Genomic DNA, 21,028 nt, shown 5'->3' with positions numbered 1-21,028 from the left:
GATTCATTCACTTTTTGGGAGTAACAATTGCTTAGTCATTCTTTAAGAACATGGAAAGAATTTAATTGAGCGCCGTGGAAGAATGCCATTCATCAGCAGCACAGGTGTTCAGCCATCCCCAGAACTGCCCGGTTCAGCAGGCTGTGCTGAAGCTCTCCAGACACGGAAAGATTGCTCGTCGTGCGTCGCTGAGTGTTGCTTAATGTGACTGCAGGACCCGTCCTTGCTCACAAACCTGTCCCCTCACCGACATGACGGCAAGCTGAGGCAACTGCGTGGACAGTAAAGCTTTTGAAACTGCTAAAAGCTATCTTTTGATTTATTTGCATAGCTTCACGAGTTTCTTGGTGTTTGCAATTACAAGAAAGAACAACTGGAACCGAACGTTGGACCCTGACTGTTAGCTCTTAAAGCAGATGCTGTTTGGTACAGAGACTCCAAATATTTTTTCTGACTTAGTGCCAAGTCTGACCTTGTCTCTTCATTCTGGAAGGGAGATACTGAGGAATTTGAAGGCTCCAGGATCCCTGCTGCTGAATTCCATGTTCCTCTTTGTTAAGCAGTCTCATTAAAAACTCTGATTTGGTCTTCGTTTCCTTTCGTTCTGTCTGAATTCAGGCCCTGCGTTGAAGCAGATGGCTCAGATGAGTTACAGGAACAAACTGACAGATTTAAAACTGGAGGTTGCAGAAATGAAAATAGTCTGAAAGCTGGTTTTGGAACCCTACACAATTTGCAAAGCTGCAGCTATTGCAGCCAATGCCAGGGTTGGTGGTTTTTGTGTGTTTTTTGTTTTTTTTTGATTTCTTGAATCTAACCTTCAGATGGGAAATTCTTTGAGAAACGGGATGGATGTTGATGAAGTAACACTGATAACGCATGTGGCGGTGTGGTGAGCATGTGCTGTGGTAACCCTGGAGCACTTTCCCTTCTGCTGGGGAAGTTGTGTTGTGTTGTTTTTTTTTCTTTCAGTGAGTTATTTATTTCCTGAAAGATGCAGCTTTGGGGAGAATGAAGAATTCTTGAATTCAGGCTTATTCCACCAAATAGGAAAGGTCAAAATAAAAATACTGGAATGCTGAAAATATTCTGGGTTTTAATAACATCTAGGAAAGTGAAGGGTGAGATCTGTAACGGCTGGTGAGAAGATGAGCAGGTGCAGCTTTTTCATTTCGTCAAGCAATCCAGCAGGTGGGAGACGTGGCTCAGTTCTCTGCACAAATCCTGAACTCAGTCCTGAGTCCTCCTGTTGCTTTGACAGGTTGCCTGTCTTTCATATATTGGATTTGGGAAGGGAAGATCCTGCTGTATTCTGTCTACAACAGGTTGTAGAAAAGACCTGCAGGCTCATCTCTGCACTGCAGCCTACATCGTTTTAACGAAATAAGGCCAACAGAAGACATTCAAATCCAAATCCCTCTGAGCTCCAGGCAGGGCTGAATTTCAAGGGCCAGAATCCAAATACTGATTTAGAGTTTGGTTTCACAATTGTTGGGGAGCTTTCTTTTTCTTTTTTTTTTTTTTCTTTTTTTTTTTTTTTTAAAGAGGTCACAGTCAGTTGCCCCCATAGTTTTTCAAAAACATCAGATCTCTTCTGAATTCTGGATCTCATTCTTTCTTGGTGCAAGAAAACCCTTGTACCATCCTGTCCCTGTCTTTCAATAGCTTATATCCCACAGATTTCCATTACTTATTTCCTTACCAGTTCTAACAAATGTCCTTTTGTAATTCTAAATGCCATTTTTTTGGCCACAGTAAGGCAAAGGCCTTCTTCCTTGGATTCTTCCATGTCTTCATCAGGCTTCGTTGCAGTCTGGCTCCTGCCTTTCCTCGAGGGAACCCCACAATGCCAGAAATGTAGGGCCAGGGCTGCAGATCCATTTCTTTCCAGCATTAACTATCCACAGAAGTCCTCAGAGAGCTTATCTTCCCTTCTGATCTTATCTCCTGGCCTCCTTGACCCCCAAGCCTCCCACAGAAGTGACTCACTGCTGTTAATGAGATCAGAATCATGTTTCTTGAAGACTTCTGGAAAGCCCTTATTACCTCCATTTGGTACGTTTCTGTTGTCTCCTTTCATCCCCTGATCTCTTTCCATCTGTCTTTTCCCCTTGCACACCTACCATGAATCACGCCAAGCTCTGCATACTTGCCCGCACTCCTTGTTGACTCATTCAGCTGACCAGTTCCCCCCCAAGCAGGGTCCTTTCAGACCCACCTAGCCAGCTCTTCTCCTGCCTTTCCTCTTATTCACAGGAGCACAGCTGCTGTAATATATCTTACTTGAGGTAATTAAGCCCCTGTATTTTTGTGTATGCACGAGCATGCAGACTTTCAGCACGGGGGAATGTCTATGAACAGATGGTGAATTAGCTGCCTGCGTTTGGAATCTCCTTTTGGGAACGGTGGCTTGATTTGGGCTAAATATCCCCAACCTTTTATTAAACTGTAGAAACAGGAATGTGGAAAGAAACTGTTTTTGCCTGTTTGAGATTTGCATTCAGCTGCAGCCTGGGCTCCTGTTGCTGGAGAGCGTGTGGGAGAAGCTCTTAGGAATGTGGCTGTTAGCATATCAAAGTAGAGTAAACATGTAGATGATACCCTGCTTCCGCTGCTCCAGTTAATTAAGCAGCTCCTTGTGTCACGTTGGATGGAGAGGATTTATTAATGTGCTGTCATCGAGGGAAGCAATGGTTTGCTGAACGGGAGGAGCAATGTTAATGTGATAGGAGATGTCACGCTGAACAAAGAGCAGATGGCGAATAAACAGGGCGTTTCTTTTTATCTCTGTTGCTGAAGTCTTAGATCCCAGTGCATATTGTAAGAGCATAGAAAACCAGGACTAGAAGGAGCTTCAGGTGGTCATACCATGCATTCCTTCGTCCCAGGGCAGGATCAGCGCTACCTTTGTCACGTATGATGGATATCTGGTCTGTGAGGCTAACCATGATGCTTGTTCCCAGCTTTCCTGGAGTTCCTGTGAGCACTGTACCTCTTTCCAGCTACGGTCCACGTGGTAAATATGCTTGTGATCACAAAGCCTTGTTGAGTGGCATTGGAAAGGAGTGCGGCTTCCAGAGATGCCCATGCCAAACTTCTTGGGGTTTCTGAACATGATCTGCTCTTTGCTAGCATAACACAGCATGAGCAGTCTGCCTGGCATGTTTTTGTAGGCATAAGTTAGGGCCTCTTCTAGGCCAGAAAGGTGTTAGAACATGTCAGCTCTCTTCAGTTTGCTTGGTATCTGAAGCGACCTGTCATCAGTGGCGTGAGAGGTTAGACCTTTCTGCCATGCTCCCAGAGGATTCTTGCCTCCCAGCATTTTTTATTCCACGAGTCTGTGAGAAAAGGTGTGTGCTGTGTAATGCTGGAGTGGTTGAGAGGTCAGAGAAAAGACCTGGAAGAAAACAGGGACAGGCTTAGTGAGCTTATTTTGGGGTTGCTGTGGTACCCGGCACTGACCAACGCCCAGCCAGGAAGAAATTGAACTCTAGGCCAGCTGAAACCAGGACATAGGTGTAAACTATATGCCTGGGCAGGTAAGAGTGATTTCCTGAGTTCCAAATACAATTTCAAGTCTCCTGCTGTAGAGCTGGGGCAGGACAGTTACCCCTAAAGGCACGAGAGGTGTCGATTCTAGAGCTTTGCAACTGCCCAGGCAGCTGCTTTGCTGGGAGAAAGTCTGCTGAAATCAGCAAATTAGCAGAGTGTTAAATCAATGCCTGTAGCATTAGAATGAGGCTCTTGACATCATGGGGAAAGTCTGTGTGTGGGCTAATCAGTAAAGGAGCAGATAAATGACTCATCCATTAAACTTTGAAAACTACAGGAGGGTTCCTGGGAAACATAGAAGCCCTGCAGAAACACTGGAAGCTAAAGCTGGAAGTTGGCCGTGCTGGGGATGGGATTTCACATATTCCATTGACTGCTGTCCTGCGGGGTAATTAAACAAGGGGAAAAGGATAATAGCCAAAGAGTTCCCTTAAGCTCTGAGGATTTACAAGATTTGCCTTCTTTGGAGGTTTACAGACATGAAGAGCTGGAGCCGCTTTGTTATCAGAAAGGTGTAGCACGGTACAAGGCGAAGAACGAGCACATGGACAAACCCCAGCTAGACGTGAGCTTATCTGCTTGAGAACAGGTGGAGCACATTCCTGCACACAGCTCGGTGGGGCACCTGAGCAGCTCCCTGCAGCTTCAGCGGTGCCGCGGCTCAGGTTTGGGTTTATCTGCCTGCAGTCATCACACACAGCCCGAGGCACGTGTCTGCATCTGGCTCTTACAGTTAGAGTCCAGGTTGTTCAAAATGTAACCCAGGGCCAGCTGGCAGCCCCCTGGGTGCCATAGCAGTAGTTCAGAAGGTGTTCCCAGCACTCACACTGTAAAAGCTGCTGTGTGTTTCATTCCTTGTGCTGCCAGGACGTGGTGTTCTGAGGAGCATTACACTATCAGCTGTAGCAGCACCTGCGTTATACCTGCAGCTTGCAGTGTGAACATCAGGGGGAGATTGTATTTGTTAAGTCTTCCAGGGTACGTGGACTGAAAATCGACAGATTTAGAAAGTCAGCACGCTTTGTGGTTCAGCTCTTTATTTTTCTTGCTGGACTTTTGGGATTCTGACAGCAGTTGTGTATACTGGAAGTGACAGTGTTTTCAGAGTTACAAGGAAGAAGAGATTTTATTGGGCACTACATGACATCAGTTGGTCCCAGAGGGAAGGTGTCTAGCCACAGAGTACTTCGTGTTCTGGGAAAGCATCTCAGCAGATCCTGCTGGTTTGGAGGCAAGGAGCGGAGTTTTATAGAGGTCACGCTGAAATTCAGGGTAAGGTAGATTGCCCGAAGAAAGAAGGGGATTCTGTGATGAGGGGCATGTTTGTGACAGGTTGCCAAGATATGGGAAGTCAAGGCCTGATGTGTGTTCTCAGAAGTAGTGCTGAATTTGGGTGTGGTATTAACAGTTACTTGAATACTGTATCTTAGCTCGCCTTTCTGTCAATTTGGTGCAGTACTTGCCAGTTTCTGAGCGAGGCTGGGAGGAGTATTAATGGGGACTTGGATACCAGTTTGAAATCCTTGAATGGAAACGGCCTGCGGTGTAGGAAAACAAATGTGTGCCATGTAGTGTCAGAGGAGCAAGAGTCACGTGGCTTCAGCTGGAGGCTTCTTCTGGTGGATTTCTCTGGAATCCAGATTATCTTCTCCCTGCAGAAATGGCATGGCTTTACTGGTGCGCAAAAAATCAGTGCTGGGAGCTACTTCTTCCAGCCCCTTTTCTTCCACCAGCTAAAAGAAGGGGAGTTGTATACACCTGTATCACCCTCTACACCTGTATTCCAGCTCTCATTCTGCTGAATTACATGTTCCTTCTAAGGATTTTTACCTGGACTCTTCCCTTGTTACCTGAGGCTCTCCCCGTTCCTCTGGGGAGGGTTGTGTTGGTACCAGTCCCATGTTGCCCCGTGTCCTCCGTTCAGCTCAGCCACCTCCTGCCCTGGAGGGAATTGAAATAGGCTATAACTGATTTCTAGCAGTGCCTAACAATCAATTCTGTTGGATGGTCCATGGCATCAGAACCTCTTATCCTAAAAATGCTTGAATAATTTATCACGTTGATTGTTAACTTGTTTTCCTACCTGCTTGCAGCAGTCTCCTGTGCTCTGTGTGGCTGTACTGCAGTTCCTGTACTGGTGATTGGCAATGACTGCCTTGTTTCCAGCGTGGTTTTCATTAAATACAGTGACAATGAAAATTATTGCTAAGGAAAACAGTTTCCATACATGAACGTTAAACTCTAATGGAAACCATGTTGTTACTGCAAGATTAACAGAAATTGGCATCTGAGTGACTATCCGGTACTAAGCCAAATTAATCTGTGCCACTAAAATTGCATGTCTGGCCTTGAACTAGCACATTCTCATAAAATGAAGGAACAGCTCAGCCTTTTAGCTTCTTCTGGATGATCCCTGCAAACCAAACTTGGAGCTGGAGGCTCAGTAGGACGGTGATGGCAATAACCTTACCCCCCATGCTGTGCATGCTGGAGAGGGCTCTGCTATGGATGCTGTTGTTTTTTACCTGGGTTCTGCTGACGTCTTGGGAGCTCTGTTTATTCAGCTGTGCAACAGGGATTGTGTCGGAGGCAGTGTAATTGTTGCTTCTTCTTTAATGTTTTTTAAATTTGGGGACTTTTCATATATAAGTGTTACAGAAAGGAAAAGTATTTTTCATTTCTAACTATTGCAAGCACTGAAAGTTTCCCTTGGTGACTGACTTGATGTGTAAATGCAGGCAGGGCGCCTCTGTCAAACATATTATCGCGGTAGAACAAAAAGGCAGAGTATGAATTTCTTCTAGGACTTCCGGATTTCCCTTTGTAGGATGTTGAAGGCTACAGGGGTGTAATTGATGGCAGTGTGTGAGCCGCACAAAGAGAAGAGTCGTGGGAGGATGAGGAAAACATCAGCTCAATACCAAACTGGTAACGGTGGGGAATGGGAGGTTTGCTCCGTGCATGTAGATATACACGGGTCTCCGTCTGTGCCAAGCAGACTTCAGGACTTCGAGTTTGGCTCTCTTCCCAACAGCAAATACATTGAGAAGAGGGAAGCTAGCCAAGTTTTAATCAAGTAAAAGTTCTGTATCCAGAGGTGGCTGGCAAAAGAAGAGATTAAAGTATTAGGAGTGCAATGAAAACAAGACATTAGAGAGTTGAAAGCTGGAGTACCTGGACAAACCACTTGCTGAGTGAATATTCCACAGTTGTCAGAAGGAAGCCTCGAGTGTTTTGAGTAGGATGAAATGTGAACCCATGCACCAGAACTTGTCTTCTTCCAGCTTTGGCTATTGCTGTGGCAAGTATGTAATATCCTAATGCCGAGCTGAACTGGTAGGATAAATGTAATCATTCCCCTTGGAGATACTGCTAGCAGAGGACTCATTAGCTGGCAGAAGGGCCAACAGCTGCAAACTGTTTATGTATGACAACTTTTTGGATAAATCTGAGTTTACACAGTTGCCTGTGTCCTAAGGTTTGCTGTGGAAGTAAAGATAGCTTTGCGTATTCAAACCAAAGCACAGAAGTTATGGACTGTAATTATGCAATTCCTCGTGGGAGAAAGGAAAAAACCCTCACACTTAGTAAAAATAGTAATTGGCTTCCCTTTCCCTCTACCACTGATGCTCCTGCTTGACCTTTTTTAATATTAAAAATAGATTTGTGGTCACTGCGGGCAGCTAGTGTATCTGGAAAGATAAGGACTTTGTGTCCCCATAGAGAGCCCCTCTCTGTATTTGCATGAGCACAATATATATTAAAAAAAAAAAGGCAGTTCAACTTTCTTCCCATTTTTTTTCATTTTCACACACCTGTTTCCCAGACAGAGCCAGAAGCAAAATTACCAAGTGAAGAGAAGTTCCTCTTATGTTATTCCCAGCCTGGTAGAATCACTGCATGCCAAGATTTTCATGAGCATGTCTGAATTCACGAAGTTTCAATTTCAGTTTTGCAAACTTGCAAGGCTCAGATAATAATTGAATTTTTAGATGCAAAATCACTTTCCATTCAGCCCAATAAAGAAAAAAAAAAATTGTATTAACGCAGCTACCAAGGTGTTGGACTACTGTCCTTGTCACGTAAAGGTGTGTTCTTCTCTGCATATCAGTTACATGCATCACTGCACTGCGTTACAGAACTGTTGCGTTGATGCTGGTGGTTTGGATGGGACTGTTAGGTTTGCAGGGGAATAGTGTATTTGATATTTTGTATTTGTATTTATAGTAAAATGTGTTAGGTCAAGTAAAAAGTTCTAGTCTTAAGAAATACTTCGATACAAGTTATGCAGTTCAGAAACATTTATGAGGCAAGCATAATGTCATAACAATCTGTTACAACCAGTTTGTTCCAGAATGACTTTTACTGGTAAGCACTCAGTTCCTAAGCTGGACTTTTTACTGACTTCAACTTCGGCGAAGTCAACTTCTGCCATCTGCTTTTCCACCATTATGTTTCTTAGCCCAGTCCATTTCTGCTCCTATTTTGTCTGATCCCTGGGCTCTGCTGCACCAAATGTCTTTAATAATTGTAATAATAAGCTAAATTTAAATGTCTAGATTTTGAACGTGGTCATTGCAGATATTATAAAATGGCCACACAGGATTCACATTAAGCATAGAAAACAACTAATGAAAGTGAGGTGATGAAGAGTCTGTAACTGAGCCACGGTTGCTTCTTTTTCAGCCACTGATGAATGTACCAGCCCTTAATCATCCGTTTTCCACCATTGAGCAATGAGGCTTTTAGCACAGAGCAGCGTTATTGCCAGTCAGCTTCAGTGGGGATTAGAACCGCTAAACAGAGACTTTAGAAGAATTACTGCTTGAGGCCTTCGTGATGTATTTGACATTTTAATTGATGTTTAACCTCTTAATATATTGCCAGATCTCTGGGCTGTTTTCCTACACCACATCTCTGAAACATGGAAATACTGCCCCCTTCCATTTCCAAGTGCCATAAGTCTATCAGAAGGAAATTAGCATGAATCACTTCAAGCTAAATTGGCTTGCCTGATTGGCCACTGAACTGCAGATGCGATACGGTTTTGTTGCCTCTCAGTTATATCCTCCTCTGTCAAATACAGCAGAGAGACAAATTGGCAGTGGTTAAATTGAAGATAAAGGCAGAATGATCAGGATTAGTGGTAGGAACAAAACACTTTGTCAGAATCCTGCTCTGGTCATGGCTGTTGGCTGTACCTAAAACTGCTGAAAGGTAACCAAAATATCCCTCTCTATTCATCAGAAGTGCATTTTGGCAGAGCTGGCTCAGTATTACACAGCTGTGTTTGCTGTGTTCATCCCCAGGAGGCAGAGGGATCTGCAGGAGAGACTTTGGAGTAGCTGCTAATTGTGCCACAGGCTGATAGCACACCGCTGTAGGAAGAGCCTGGGCTGTGTAAGCTGAGGAGGAGGGCAAACGCAGCAGCCCTCACTACTTTTCTTCTCGCACAGCTAGGGAGCAGGATTAGCAGCAGGGAGCAGGATTGCCAGCAGCTGGTGGGCCATTGCTGTCCCTTTGGCAACGCAACATGCTCCAGTGGTGAGGCAGCCATGGGGAGGATTATCAGTTTGGCACCAAGTGTCCTTCTTTCCAAGCACCCCATTTCTGTATGCATTCTGGTAGAGGATTTAAGAACTCAAAAATGCACAAGGGCACAAAGCTAAGGGAACAGAGGGTTGACTGAGTCACCAAACCATTCCTTTCCATCTTTAGCTTCTGTGACTCAAATACCGATTTTTTGTTTCCCTTTAACCAAAATCTGGCAGTTGTTCTTAATCTCAGACCCTCTGCTATTGGTTTTACAATAAACTAACATTTTCCCAAACTGTTTTTTTTTTTTTCTGCCAGAAGTATTCCCAGAAATTGCTGCTCCCAAGTTGGTTTGGAAGCAAAAAGCTGTAATTGGTGCGGATATTATTATTTATAAGTTACCATAAGAGTGCATATGAGGAGATATAAATCAGGAGAAATATCTGCTTCCCTTTCAGAATCAACCAGGAATGTTTTGTGATCTTTAAAAGAAACAGAAGGCATATTCATAGCTCAAGACGCACTGCAGGCACCAACAGTCGCGATTCTGTTCTCTGACCGGTTCATTAGGCTAGCATGTGGAGTGAGCTTGCAATCTCTTTCTCAAAGTAACGTGTTACTTCCAGAGCGTTTCCTTGACGTCCTCGTGACTATCGTGAGAGCAAAAAGCCAGTCAGTCTAAGAGGAGTGATGAAACTCAGACTTCTATGGTCATTGATTTAAAAAGATTAAATCCTGATTCTATGTTTTGCATCTGGTATGAATCCGGCCTTCCACAGTCAGCACTTTTAAAGTAAGCAAATGTTAGTGTCTGATTTCTGTGCTGCCTTCACTTCTTTGCTGCTAATGTTGAACTAAGAGGCTATTGCCCACCCCTTCATTCCATCCAGAATTCCCCTGATAATGGATATTCATGTCCATATTGTTGGCCTTCTTCTGCCACCTATGTTGGCCTTCTGACTTACCACTAGGAGTGGTGGTAAGACTCTTGCCTTCTGTAGGTATGAAAATAAGGGGAAATGGAAGAGCTTTTCAGAGAATATCAGCTTTTATTATTTTTATTCCTTCTCATCAACATTATTCTGAAAATCCAGGCAACTCCATTAAAGTAGTTGTTAAGGCTACTTCACTATATCTTCTAATACTGTAGTAGGGGGCATAGACAAGCTTCAGTGAATTTTTGAGTTTGTATGGACAGTGAAATATGTTTTCTAGTGAAAAGTGTCTGTGCTTAACTTGATTTTTTTTCCTGTCTGCTAAAACCCTGGACTGATTTCTCAATAATATGAAGAAGAAAATACTCAGATGAAAACTACTCCATGCTAGGTGCATCTTTTGTCCTTTTGGTTGGGTTACTGTTGTACATTTTGAGTGCATGAGTTGCTTCACCAACTCTGATGGGACACGTTCTCTGTGTTTCTGTTGCAGGAATTGCTTACCTGGGAGGTGTTTGCAGTGCCAAGAGAAAATGTGTACTTGCTGAAGATAACGGTCTCAATCTGGCATTTACAATTGCACACGAACTTGGGCACAAGTAAGACCTTTTCTTTCCATTTATTTACTGATGCCACTGCAGGATACTTCTATTTAAAGCCATACAAATGAAATTACTGGTGCACCATGTTTGTTATGATTTCCTAAATCTGTCAAATTTGCGTAAATAATTGGTTCAGCACACACAAAAGATTCTGTTTGATCCTCCTCTCTTTGCCACTCTGCAGTTTGATTTTGAATAGCATGAAAAGGCCTCATTCCCTTGAATGGTTGGTGTTAATAGCTAGAGACAAATTGTGCAAATTATGCTTTAGAATAGGCCCAGGAAAACAACATCAGCTTCAAAATCTTTGAACTTGCTAAATCTTCCCTTAAGTTTAAGTGTCTCTGTCAAGGGTTTCAATAGTTCAGTACTTCAGTAATAGCTTTACACCTGCAAGTGCAATAACTTACAGCAACTGAACTGTAAATATCAGCATTATGTGAATGCCTTTAAACGTCATTACTTGATCAACAGATATTGTATGACTTGATTTGTAAGCTCAGCCACAGCTGACCAACACACATTGACTGGGAAAAAATAGCAAAGGATGTGATAATTCATAGTCGGACTGAAATTTACAGAATGAGCTTCCCAAGTACTTACTGCAGGTGACTTTGAAGACTGTTAAGCTGCCTGTAAATCTTCCATGGGCAGAATGAAACAAAATTGACTGGCAGAGTCATTTGCTGCGTAGTCTTAGTGCAGTTAATGAGTTAACCCAAAGGTCAGCATCCACGTTCACTGCTTTCCAGGCTAAGTGTAATGTGCACTTACTCATAATACTTACGAGGTTTTTTCCCTTTCCATTGACATCACTCTGATTGCACCGTGTCACAGTTAGGCTGTGTAATGTATAGAATTATACAAGGAACAAGATTATACAGGGGCAAGGGCTGTGCCTGTGGGGTTTTCAAGTGTTCCTCCTTTTAGCCTCTGGATGAGAGGTGGGAAATCCCACCATTGTTTCTTTAGTAAGAAGCTGCACAGAAATTTTGTCTGCACCCTTCTGGACTCCTACGGTTTATGTGTCTATTGTATCCTTCTTCCCTACAGTAATAAATATTTGACAGCTAAGTCAGAGCCAATGTATCGTGTTCAGATTCTGGCCACTCTCATTGCATGACAAATAATTATTTTATAGCAATGTATTTCAGAGTTGCATGGAGGATATTTAGGTTACTACCAGAAATGACAAGATGAAAACGAATCTCCTGTTCACCCTCCAGTGACACCAAAGGCAGCCGAGCCAAACCGAGGGTGGTTTCAGCAGAAATGAAGGACATTTGGTTTTGGTTTTATTTAAACTGCATGCCAAGATGTTAAACTGAGCCTAAGCTTAATAACAAATTAACCTGTGGGTAATGTTAAGGGAAATTCAGCACTCATCTTTAGATGGGCCAAGAGCAGGAGGGAAAAATACTTGGGCTGCAGAAAATCCAGCTGTGTAAAAGAGTGAGACTGGTCTGCCACGGTGTTTGCCAAGTTTCCCAGCAGAGCTGTCAAGCTTCCTTCTAATAGTGCCTTGCAAAAAATCCACAACACAAATCGGGGATGTAATGCTTTCGGATGCAGCTCTCCATCTGTGCAGAAAAGAGCAAATCATTTTCTTCCCTAAGAGCAATTTTGATGATAAGAGCACAGTGTCCTTTCTCTGCTGGTTTTCTTTCTTTGTGTCCATCTTGGAAGGCTATTTTCAAGAGATGTCTAAAGAGGCTGGCAGAGGATAGCTTGGGCTGGACATGGAGTGCACTACTGTGCAGAGAAGCTTTGGCTTCAGGAGAGTCTTAGGTCCTGTTGTGGGGGGAGATGGAGAGCTTAAATAAAGATTGCAGGTGAAGAGGGACAGGTGGTAAAGGAGGTTGTGTTTTGTAACAGAACTGCCTTATGAACCGCTTCCCTCAGAGAAAAGAGGCTGGAACAGGCTCAGGAAAGAGAGATTAGGAAGTTTGCTTGGGTATGGAGGGACTTGGAGGGTCTCTAAGAGCCAGTCTAGAGACCTGGGGTCTCTAGGTCAGGGGAGTGTATCTCTCAGATGCACCTGAGCCAGGAAGGCTCCAGCTGAAGGAGCCAGATGGTTAGGTTAGAGAAGCTGCTGTCAGGATTCTGCTACCACTTCTTCCAGGTTAGCCTATTCCACACAGCATTGCACTTCTTTCACAAACTGGAGTGAGGCCTCTAGCCCTTCTGCCCACTCTTCCCTCACTTAACATGCATGCTTAATCAAACCCCAGTGTGCAGAAGGAAGAGAGGAAAAAATGCCGTCTTCCTGTCATCACTCTCCTTGAGCATCAAAATCATCCCTGTATCGCGTCACCCACCAGTGGCCTATTAGTTAGATTCTCCCGGTTAGTTTATTGATGCTTTCCTGGTCTTGGAGTCAGCAGGAATCTTCCCACTGACCTTATCATGAGAATAAGGAGAGGCCCGACACCTGTTTTTAAACCTCAACAGGGTGCTGTGAGCAGACCTGCTGCAGCATGTCTTGTGCACGTAGAAGGACTGCATGCAGGCTTCCCCTACAGACTGGTAGAAGTTTTTAAAATGACTGTGAGCTGTGCAGAGACAAAGACAATGAAGCTGAGAAGAGCTTCAGGTTTAAAAAGGGAAAACAAGGAGAACTAAAGGCAATTTTCTTAAACTTCATTAAAAAAAAATCAAACCCAAACTTACACCCATATGGGCAAAAATATAAATTTTGGAGAACTGTAATTTTGAGCTTTATTGAGGGCTGATTTCTGTAGTGTTGAAAAGCTGAGATTTATTACTTCTTGCCCTAAGACTAACAAATGTCCTTGGAGATCACAAGCTCAATTTGGTGTTCACAGATTGTTTCTGATGTAGACTTTGGAAAAAGTGAATAGATTACTAATTGATGTGTCAAGTTCCTAATTTGCAGCTAATGTCACTTGGACTCTCTGCAAAATCACTATTACGGACAGCTGCACTGAAAACATGGAGACATCATTAAATAGGTCCACTAGGATGATGCTTATAGATCCTATAAAAATTCATCTGCAGGGTGGTTGTTGCTCAATTGTGAGGTGAGTGGTGTAACTTCTGTCTGTTGTATTTACATCCTTAAGTCTGAAGAGAGAGTTTTGGTCCGTGGACACAAACGGGGCATCCATTGGAATTCAGATGCAGTTTTTCCTGAAAATTTGCTGCTGCAAGAAAGTAACAGGCAGGGTAGAGACCACTGAATGTATGTTGAGGCTACAAATCTTAAACTTTTTACCATGTAAAACAGGATCCTTAGCAAGCATTGCTCCTTTGTTCAGCGTGGTCAGTAGTGGCTGTCTTTTAAAGTAACACAATTTACTGTAACCACGGTTAATTGGTTTTTATCCAGAGACTGCTGGGTGGAGTACTGTGTTCTGACCTACCCAGAAGACACGGTGATCACAGTGCTCCCTGAAGTCTTAAAAACCTTAAGTCCAAGGTTTTCAAATTATAAACCGTTAACTCTGTTGAAAACTTTCTTACTCTCATCTTTCCTCAGACTAGTGGAATAAGAGTTTAAAAATGCCCAACTGTTGTCAACAGGATCCTGAATAGCGCTTCTCTCCTCCCCCATGGACTGCACCAGCATGAACTTGATCTGAGAGTCATACCCCAAAGACCACCCTGTACAACTGTGACTTTTAGAAAAATAGTGCCATTTCCCCCTCCCCTCGTTCTCTTTCTGCCTACAGCACTGACATTGTTACCATTTCCAAGACATTCTGTAAAGAAAAAGGCAAATGATTTTTTTTACAACAAAAGCTGGGATTCATCCTTGAATCCGTTACCCCTAAATGAAGCGGGTGGGCTGTAGTCAGTGGTTTTTCAGACCAACAATGCCAGCTTTGTTGCCATTCCTGTTTCTTTCAACAGCCTCGGCTTTCCTCTTGTGGGCTGGGGGGAGGCTTGGGTGGGGAGGGAGGATTCCCATTCATGAGCTAGCGGAACCTGGCACTGCCTATATGGTGAGAGAACAGCCTGAGGTGGTGTGGCTGGAAGCCACGCTGTGTCAGATGCCCTTAAGAAAGTGGATCAAAATCAACTAACAATAAGGAAGATGCAGTCCGATGCCAGCAGTCTGAAACCGCATGGCCTCAAACTTGAAGCTGAAACAGATGAGGACAAAAATGAGTCCAAAGGTAAAAAGCCTATAATGCACAAACCAAAGAGCTCTGGATTTGGAATCAGCTAAGAGAAGTGTTTAGGACCAGCAGGTTTCTGTCCAGTATGATTATTTGCTTTACATCTAAGTATTGATAGACATAGCTCGGTTACAATGACTTCAGGGTGCATAATTATTTGCTGCGTAAGTAAGTACGACCTTTATGGTGTTTCTCGAGCAATGATGGCATGGCAGGTAAAGGAAAAATGCTCTCTGGGTGTTCCCTTTTTGGCATGATATTGATGCCGAAAGACTTGTGAAAAAAAACCTGCTGCCCTGGTCTGTCTAGTGCAGCACCCAGCAGAGATTCCTTCATGGAAATAGTTCAAAGGCAGGATTTAAAAGTCTTGCAGGCTGAAGGAGGAAGCATCTTGAGCAGGTGCAGAATTCATACAGCAAAACGTCCGATGACAACTTGCACTGGCAAATATGGGTCAGTGCGGTGCAGGTGTATGAGCGCACTTCCTAGGAACCAGACAGGAAATTAACATCCTCCTTCCCCTCCAGTGTGTACAAATGCGTTTGAGAATTGCAAAGTTTCCTAGGGAAGCTGAGGACCACCAGAGTGAATCAGACACGGATCTCAGGAGTCAGGTAACACTGTAGAGTGTGCTGATACAAAACCATTTCTGTTCCTGCTCTGTGATTCCAGGCAGCACAGTGCCAGTGGCAAAAGAGCCAGCCAAATCACGGTAACAGTGCAGGGGAAGAGTTCTGGAAATGACATAAAAATGGAGGGACCTTTGCTACAAATCCTTACTTTATCCTGGGATTATAACATTTAGCTGCAGCTTGTTGGAGCTAAGATGCTGTTTTAAAAGAAAGAACTCCCAGCCCTCTCTTTTTTAGAGCAGCTCACTATATTCTAGCCTTGAATTCATGACTGTACTGTTGTAGGCAGCCTGTTTTGTCGTGAAAGCTCCCATCTGGACTTCTTTTTCTCGCTCTTTCGAACATCTGCATTATCATGATGGCAAATATAAGAATTTTTTAAAAGCATCTGTAAACAGCTGGGTTTTAGAAGCCTGAGCAAAGCAACCAGTAAGGTCCTGGAGTGTTACCGTGCTGACAGAGAGATCAGACCTTGCAGGTGCTGTTTGAAATGTGGTGGGGGCATGAGTTAGACTCACATTTATCAGGCAGGTAAATCTGAATTTCTGTGGAATATTTCTCTTTAATTGATATTGCAAAAGTATACTGATTAATTACCAGGAAGCAGTCTGTCCCCGTATTACTACCTACCTCCCAACAGGAATTAAAACCAACGTTACTGAAGTTGCAGAATAAAATTTAGAAGCACGAAAATCTTAGTTTCAGGGTTATCTGGATAACTTCACTTCTACCTCTAGTCTGTGCTGTGAATGAGGCAGAACTTGAACGCACGAGGCAGTGTTTCAGCGCTGCCAACAGGCTTCTTACTCCAGTTCACCAGTGTTTTACCAGAGACCTTGCGAAGAGGTGCCCGTCCATGGGCCTGGAGGTTAGTATCTGTTTACACAGTGGCTCAGGGATGCAGCCTGTGGCTGTCTGACAGGACATCTGCTTGTGGCTGTGCATACCTCTCTGACAGCGCTGCTGGCGGTTTGGATGTAGATTCTGTCTCGTGGGGAGCTGCGGTGCGATTCCCTCTGCGCCTTTGTAAAAGCTTGTGTGGCTGCTTTGGCCACGCTGCAGATGACGATGTGCTGGAACTCACATGGCTGCATTTGGAGGGACTGAAAATCAAGGTCAGTTGGATCCCAGGGGTTCTCCTCCGTTGGAGCCTGAGACAATCCCATTCAAGCTTTACTCTGGCAAGCTCAGGTACCAGAAACCACATTGCTGCACCGAGATGGCCTGAGTCACTGAGCAGTTTGTTTCAGACGTACCCCAGCTAAATTCGGCTAGTGCCAGCGCTCCCCTTTTTAAATCTCACAGGAGAATGTCACTGTTCCAGCACGCTGCAGTCCCAGGATTGATTCCTGGGAGTGACTGACTGCCGTGTAGACATACCCTGGGGCTGGCCAAAAATGCTGGCAGCAGTCCGTACCCACCCTGGAGTTGCTAATTTTATTTTCTGCCATTTGTGTTGTAAATCTGTTGTGGAATGTCTTTCTCTGTTCCCAGGCTCCCTTGTTCCCCTCCTCCCAGGTTTTCATTCTTCTTCCACAGATAATTGCAAGCACATTTTCACAGTTAAGTTACCCTTCTCTGTACAGCACCAAGCAGACATAATGAAATACTGTCTATTTCATCACGTATCTTTGTACAGGTCAAAACAATTATTTAATAACACACTCTGGTTTTGAGAGAGAGCTACGTACAGCCTAACATTTCAGGAGGTGCTCCTTCCAACTTTAGTAACACACCGAGAGGTCTGGGTCAGACCAAAAAATATATATTGTGAACCTAACTAGCTTAATGTTTGCAGCTTGATGTTAGGAAGCAGAGATCAAAGATAGATACAGATCTAAACATAAATAAAACCAGCGGAAGCTTCTGCAAGCATGGATGGTTTGACTTGATATGTTGAGGAAGAGGTAGTGGTGGCACATCCCTAAACAGAACATGTGTTTGCCCATATGATTAACTTGCTCAGGTATCTTGTATTATATTGAATTCCAGAAGTAGAATAATGCTGTTGTATTAAACTTGGCTGGGCAAGTTGTTTTAGTAAGGACGGAACCACGCATGGATATTCATGCACCATCGGTTTTAGTGTGAGATTAAAGACGTGAAGCTGTTTGGCAGAAGCGGAGTAGAATTTGGAGAAGGTAGAAATTCTGGGGAAATCAATTGGAGAAGAAGACAACTGTGAAGGAGAAATTGAGAAGTTTGAGTAGTGTCATGTGCCATGTGGATGATGTGATTGGTTCTACTTCATCTGTATGTAAAACTGCAAGACATTTACAGGTACAGTTACTAAACCTGCTCATAGTAGTGTAGTGGTGGGGTCCCTCCCCTCTGTCGTGTATCTTTTGCCACCCAAGTTATCTTCCAAGCCTGGTAGTTTATTTACAGTACTGGAGTGCAACCGAGTTGGAGCTGGGTATGGGAATGTCTGCCTCCCCTTGCTTTGTGGACTCCTGTGGCCAGCACTTGCATGATTCTGGGCAAGGGTTTCTATGGTTTTACTCGGCGCTTTGTGGAAGATGCCTGTGCAATCCCAAGTGAAGCAATGTTCTCTTGCAGACCTACTCATTCCTTTGGTTTTGAGCATCTCGTGCAGCTTTGCTTAATATAAGTGCACCAAACAGGCAACCAACAGTTCCTTAGAAACTCCCAGACAGCACAATTCTGTTTAATCACCAGCTTTGTGGCTTTGCCAGCTATCTTTCTTTTTGAAGGCGTATTCTGCTGAGTAGGCCAAGGCCGTGTTTAATAGCTGGGCTGTAATGATTTGGGAAATCTTTCATATGTTTCCTGCTACTGGGGTTCTGGTTTCATACTTCATTGGCTTTGCTGGCAACAGCCTTGTGGACCCAGTGACCCAAAGCACAGGAACAGTACAAGCCCCCATTGTGCGACCTCTCCAGTACACCCCAACACACGAATTACTAGGTTTGCAAGTGCCACTTAGCAAATAATCGTTTGTTTTTATACAAGGGCAGCAATCTAGCTGAAGTATTTACTTTTCCACTAGCAGTTGGGTTCCAATCGCTTGTAACCCGGGCTGTCTGCCTGGCCTGCTGAGTTCAACAGGTTCCAGGTGAAAATGACTGCAGAGCTGGGGAAAGTGATAAATCCCAGACTGACATGGGCAAAGCCTTCTGTAGTAACTCAGCAGCAGCAGCAGTGCCAGTAGAAATGATGTTGCCTCTAAAAATGTGGTTCTCTTTGCCATTATGTCAGAGCAAGGCAGCACTGCAGTGGAACGAGGTTGGCAGTCTCTTGGCCAACGGTTGTGTTGAGGAATAAAATTCAGCAAGAGGAAGTTAACTAGGCAAACAAAATAAACAGGACGACTTTGTTCTTGGTGTTCTCAGCTCACATCTAATCATTTTCCATCCTCTCCATTGGGTATAAATTTTGACATCTTACTACATTGCTTTGCTGTTGTTGACACCCTTTCAGTACTAATCCAGGTATGGTACTGAGGCTGCTCTCCAAGTAAAAAAAACAAACTTGTTTTGTTTAGACAAAAATATCAAATTTTCCTTTTATATCCTAAGTGCTACAGTATGCACCTGGAGCTCACTCTGAAAAAATTGATGGTGTTTGTAATCTTACCGGATTTGTAGAATGCATCATTGCATGCATCACCTCTGAATGTGATGGGCAGACTCCCGTGAGGAAAAACTCATTTGCTGTCTCCAGAAAGCTGTCATCAGTTAAATGATGTGCATGCTACACATCATACCAGCTGAAGACCTTCTAAAGAGGTGTCTTCCTATGAAGATAACAGACTTTTATTTCTCTGAAATTTGTCTTCATATTAATACGTTCAAACCAAGGTCGTTCAAAGCAATACTGTCTCTTCTCAAGTTGCTTTTTACTTTTTTTCTTGTGGCATTCTTTGACACTGTGAGAGCAACCTTGGCTGCATTCACCTTGGGGTTTGTAGGCAACCAGGGTTTGTAGACAACCAGGCATCCTCACTCTCCAAAGGTTTCCATTTCAGTATTGCTCTGGACATAGCACTTCCAAAGTGCTGTTCTTACCAAGCCATGATTTGCAGTGCTCCTGCCTGATACCAAGACTCTCCCTGCTGATCACGAGTGAGAGAGACTTAAGTAACAGTATACTGAACATCTACGGTCACTTCTCAATAACCAAGGCCAGATGATTGGGCGATAATATTTTTTTTTCCCAGCTGCACCATCATGAAAAATGCCAAGAGTTTAGGGAGCAAGAAGGCTACTACTGAAAATGCCGTATCCTTCCAGCACGTCTTCAGCTGAAGGGGCTTGGCTACTGCAGACTGATCCATTATTGGAGAGATTGTTTATTTTTCGTTCTTAGAATCAAAAGAAGGCACACAGGTTCGTTACTGTCCTCTGCATGCACCTGTCATGTAGGTGAATCAGTGAAGAAGGTCACACGGGATGGATTTTTGCAGAGTCTGCAGCCCCACAGAAATCATCAACCTAGACCAAGAAGGAAGAATAAACAAAAGAGGCTGAGCAATATTTCTTCCTGCGAACAAGACTTCTGCTGATCTGGGAACCATAAAGCATGGATACAGTGGCTTCTCTGGGGACTTCAGAAGACGGGATGCTGGTAGAATTACATACATTACAGTTACATCTGTGCCTCTGTCTTTTGATGTTGGCCATCTCCTCGCTCCCACCTCCATGAGTGCAGAATTGATCTCCACATGTGGGAAGGCACCCAGCAGTCAGCATTCCCGACTCCTCCAGCGCGTTCCCCAGGCTGCCTCATCTTCCCCAGTGCGTGGCAGTGGGTGGCTTCCTGGTGGGGCGGCATGTGGGACATCTGTGCTTGCTTGTGGTGCACAGATTAGGCAAATATGCTCTCTGTCTCTCCCTCCCCTGTAGAGATTCTTTTAATATCTTCTCATGTTGCATCTCTTTGTTCAGGTTTTATCCTCGGTAATTAATGTGATTGACTAGAGGCTTTCGCTGGTTTTGCAGAAGTTTTAGCACGGCACATTCAGGTGTTCGCATGTAAGAGCTTCCCCTCAGGTTGGCAACACCTTGAGTGACAGACCTGTCAGCCCTTCTTACTGAGCCTTTCTCTTTGTTCCCTAGTGGGTGGGCTCTCCCACCCAGCTATCCCAGGGTTTTTGTCTTTTTTTTCCACCCTATAATTTAAATTCGCTTTTCATCTTCTAAGGAAATGCATGTCACATTTTCTGGGGCCTTGTTCTCACCCACTTTCTGGCAGTGCTGAAAGCAAGCAGCTTGTTTTCCGTCAGCATGTTAGTCCTGCGATGTACCAGGGTGCTTTCTGCTTACAAGGAGCTGCAGATGGGACACAGCAGCTTCTGCTCACCAGGAAAGAAAAGCAGCAGAGTCTTTCTCTGCCCACTGCTGTGCTCTGTTTCATTCACTGTGCTCCTTGTGCAACACTTCCCTGCTTTTTGAGACCAACCTAAAGCAAGCGAGAAAGCATTTTTCACATCCAGGAAGTGGACTGAAGTGAATTCAATTTTGTGGAGGTCAAGGGAACAGCTCAGTGCATACATTTTCATGAGGACATTACCCTTTGACCCTCAGATAACTTTATTCCCGATTTAGGAGTAATGAGTAGCTGGTGTCTCTTCACTGGTAGCCAGAGAGAAATTTCATTGCTCTTTTCAG

The 21,028-nt window shown here is 44.0% G+C and overlaps 1 protein-coding gene across 2 annotated transcripts in view; it reads left to right on the top strand.

Moving 5' to 3' along the window:
• The window catches only part of ADAMTS17 (ADAM metallopeptidase with thrombospondin type 1 motif 17), a 172,407-nt gene that overhangs the window by 55,181 nt on the left and 96,198 nt on the right, over positions 1–21,028 (top strand). For both annotated transcript variants that reach the window (XM_027465888.3, XM_027465887.3), the window contains exon 8: positions 10,516–10,621. In XM_027465888.3, coding sequence (XP_027321689.2) covers positions 10,516–10,621 — 106 coding nt within the window. The remainder of the gene's footprint in view (positions 1–10,515; positions 10,622–21,028) is intronic.

The sequence above is a fragment of the Anas platyrhynchos genome, chromosome 11 (assembly GCF_047663525.1).
Source record: "Anas platyrhynchos isolate ZD024472 breed Pekin duck chromosome 11, IASCAAS_PekinDuck_T2T, whole genome shotgun sequence".
NCBI classification, from domain to species: Eukaryota; Metazoa; Chordata; class Aves; order Anseriformes; family Anatidae; genus Anas; species Anas platyrhynchos.
This window is presented reverse-complemented; position numbering and strand designations above follow the sequence as displayed.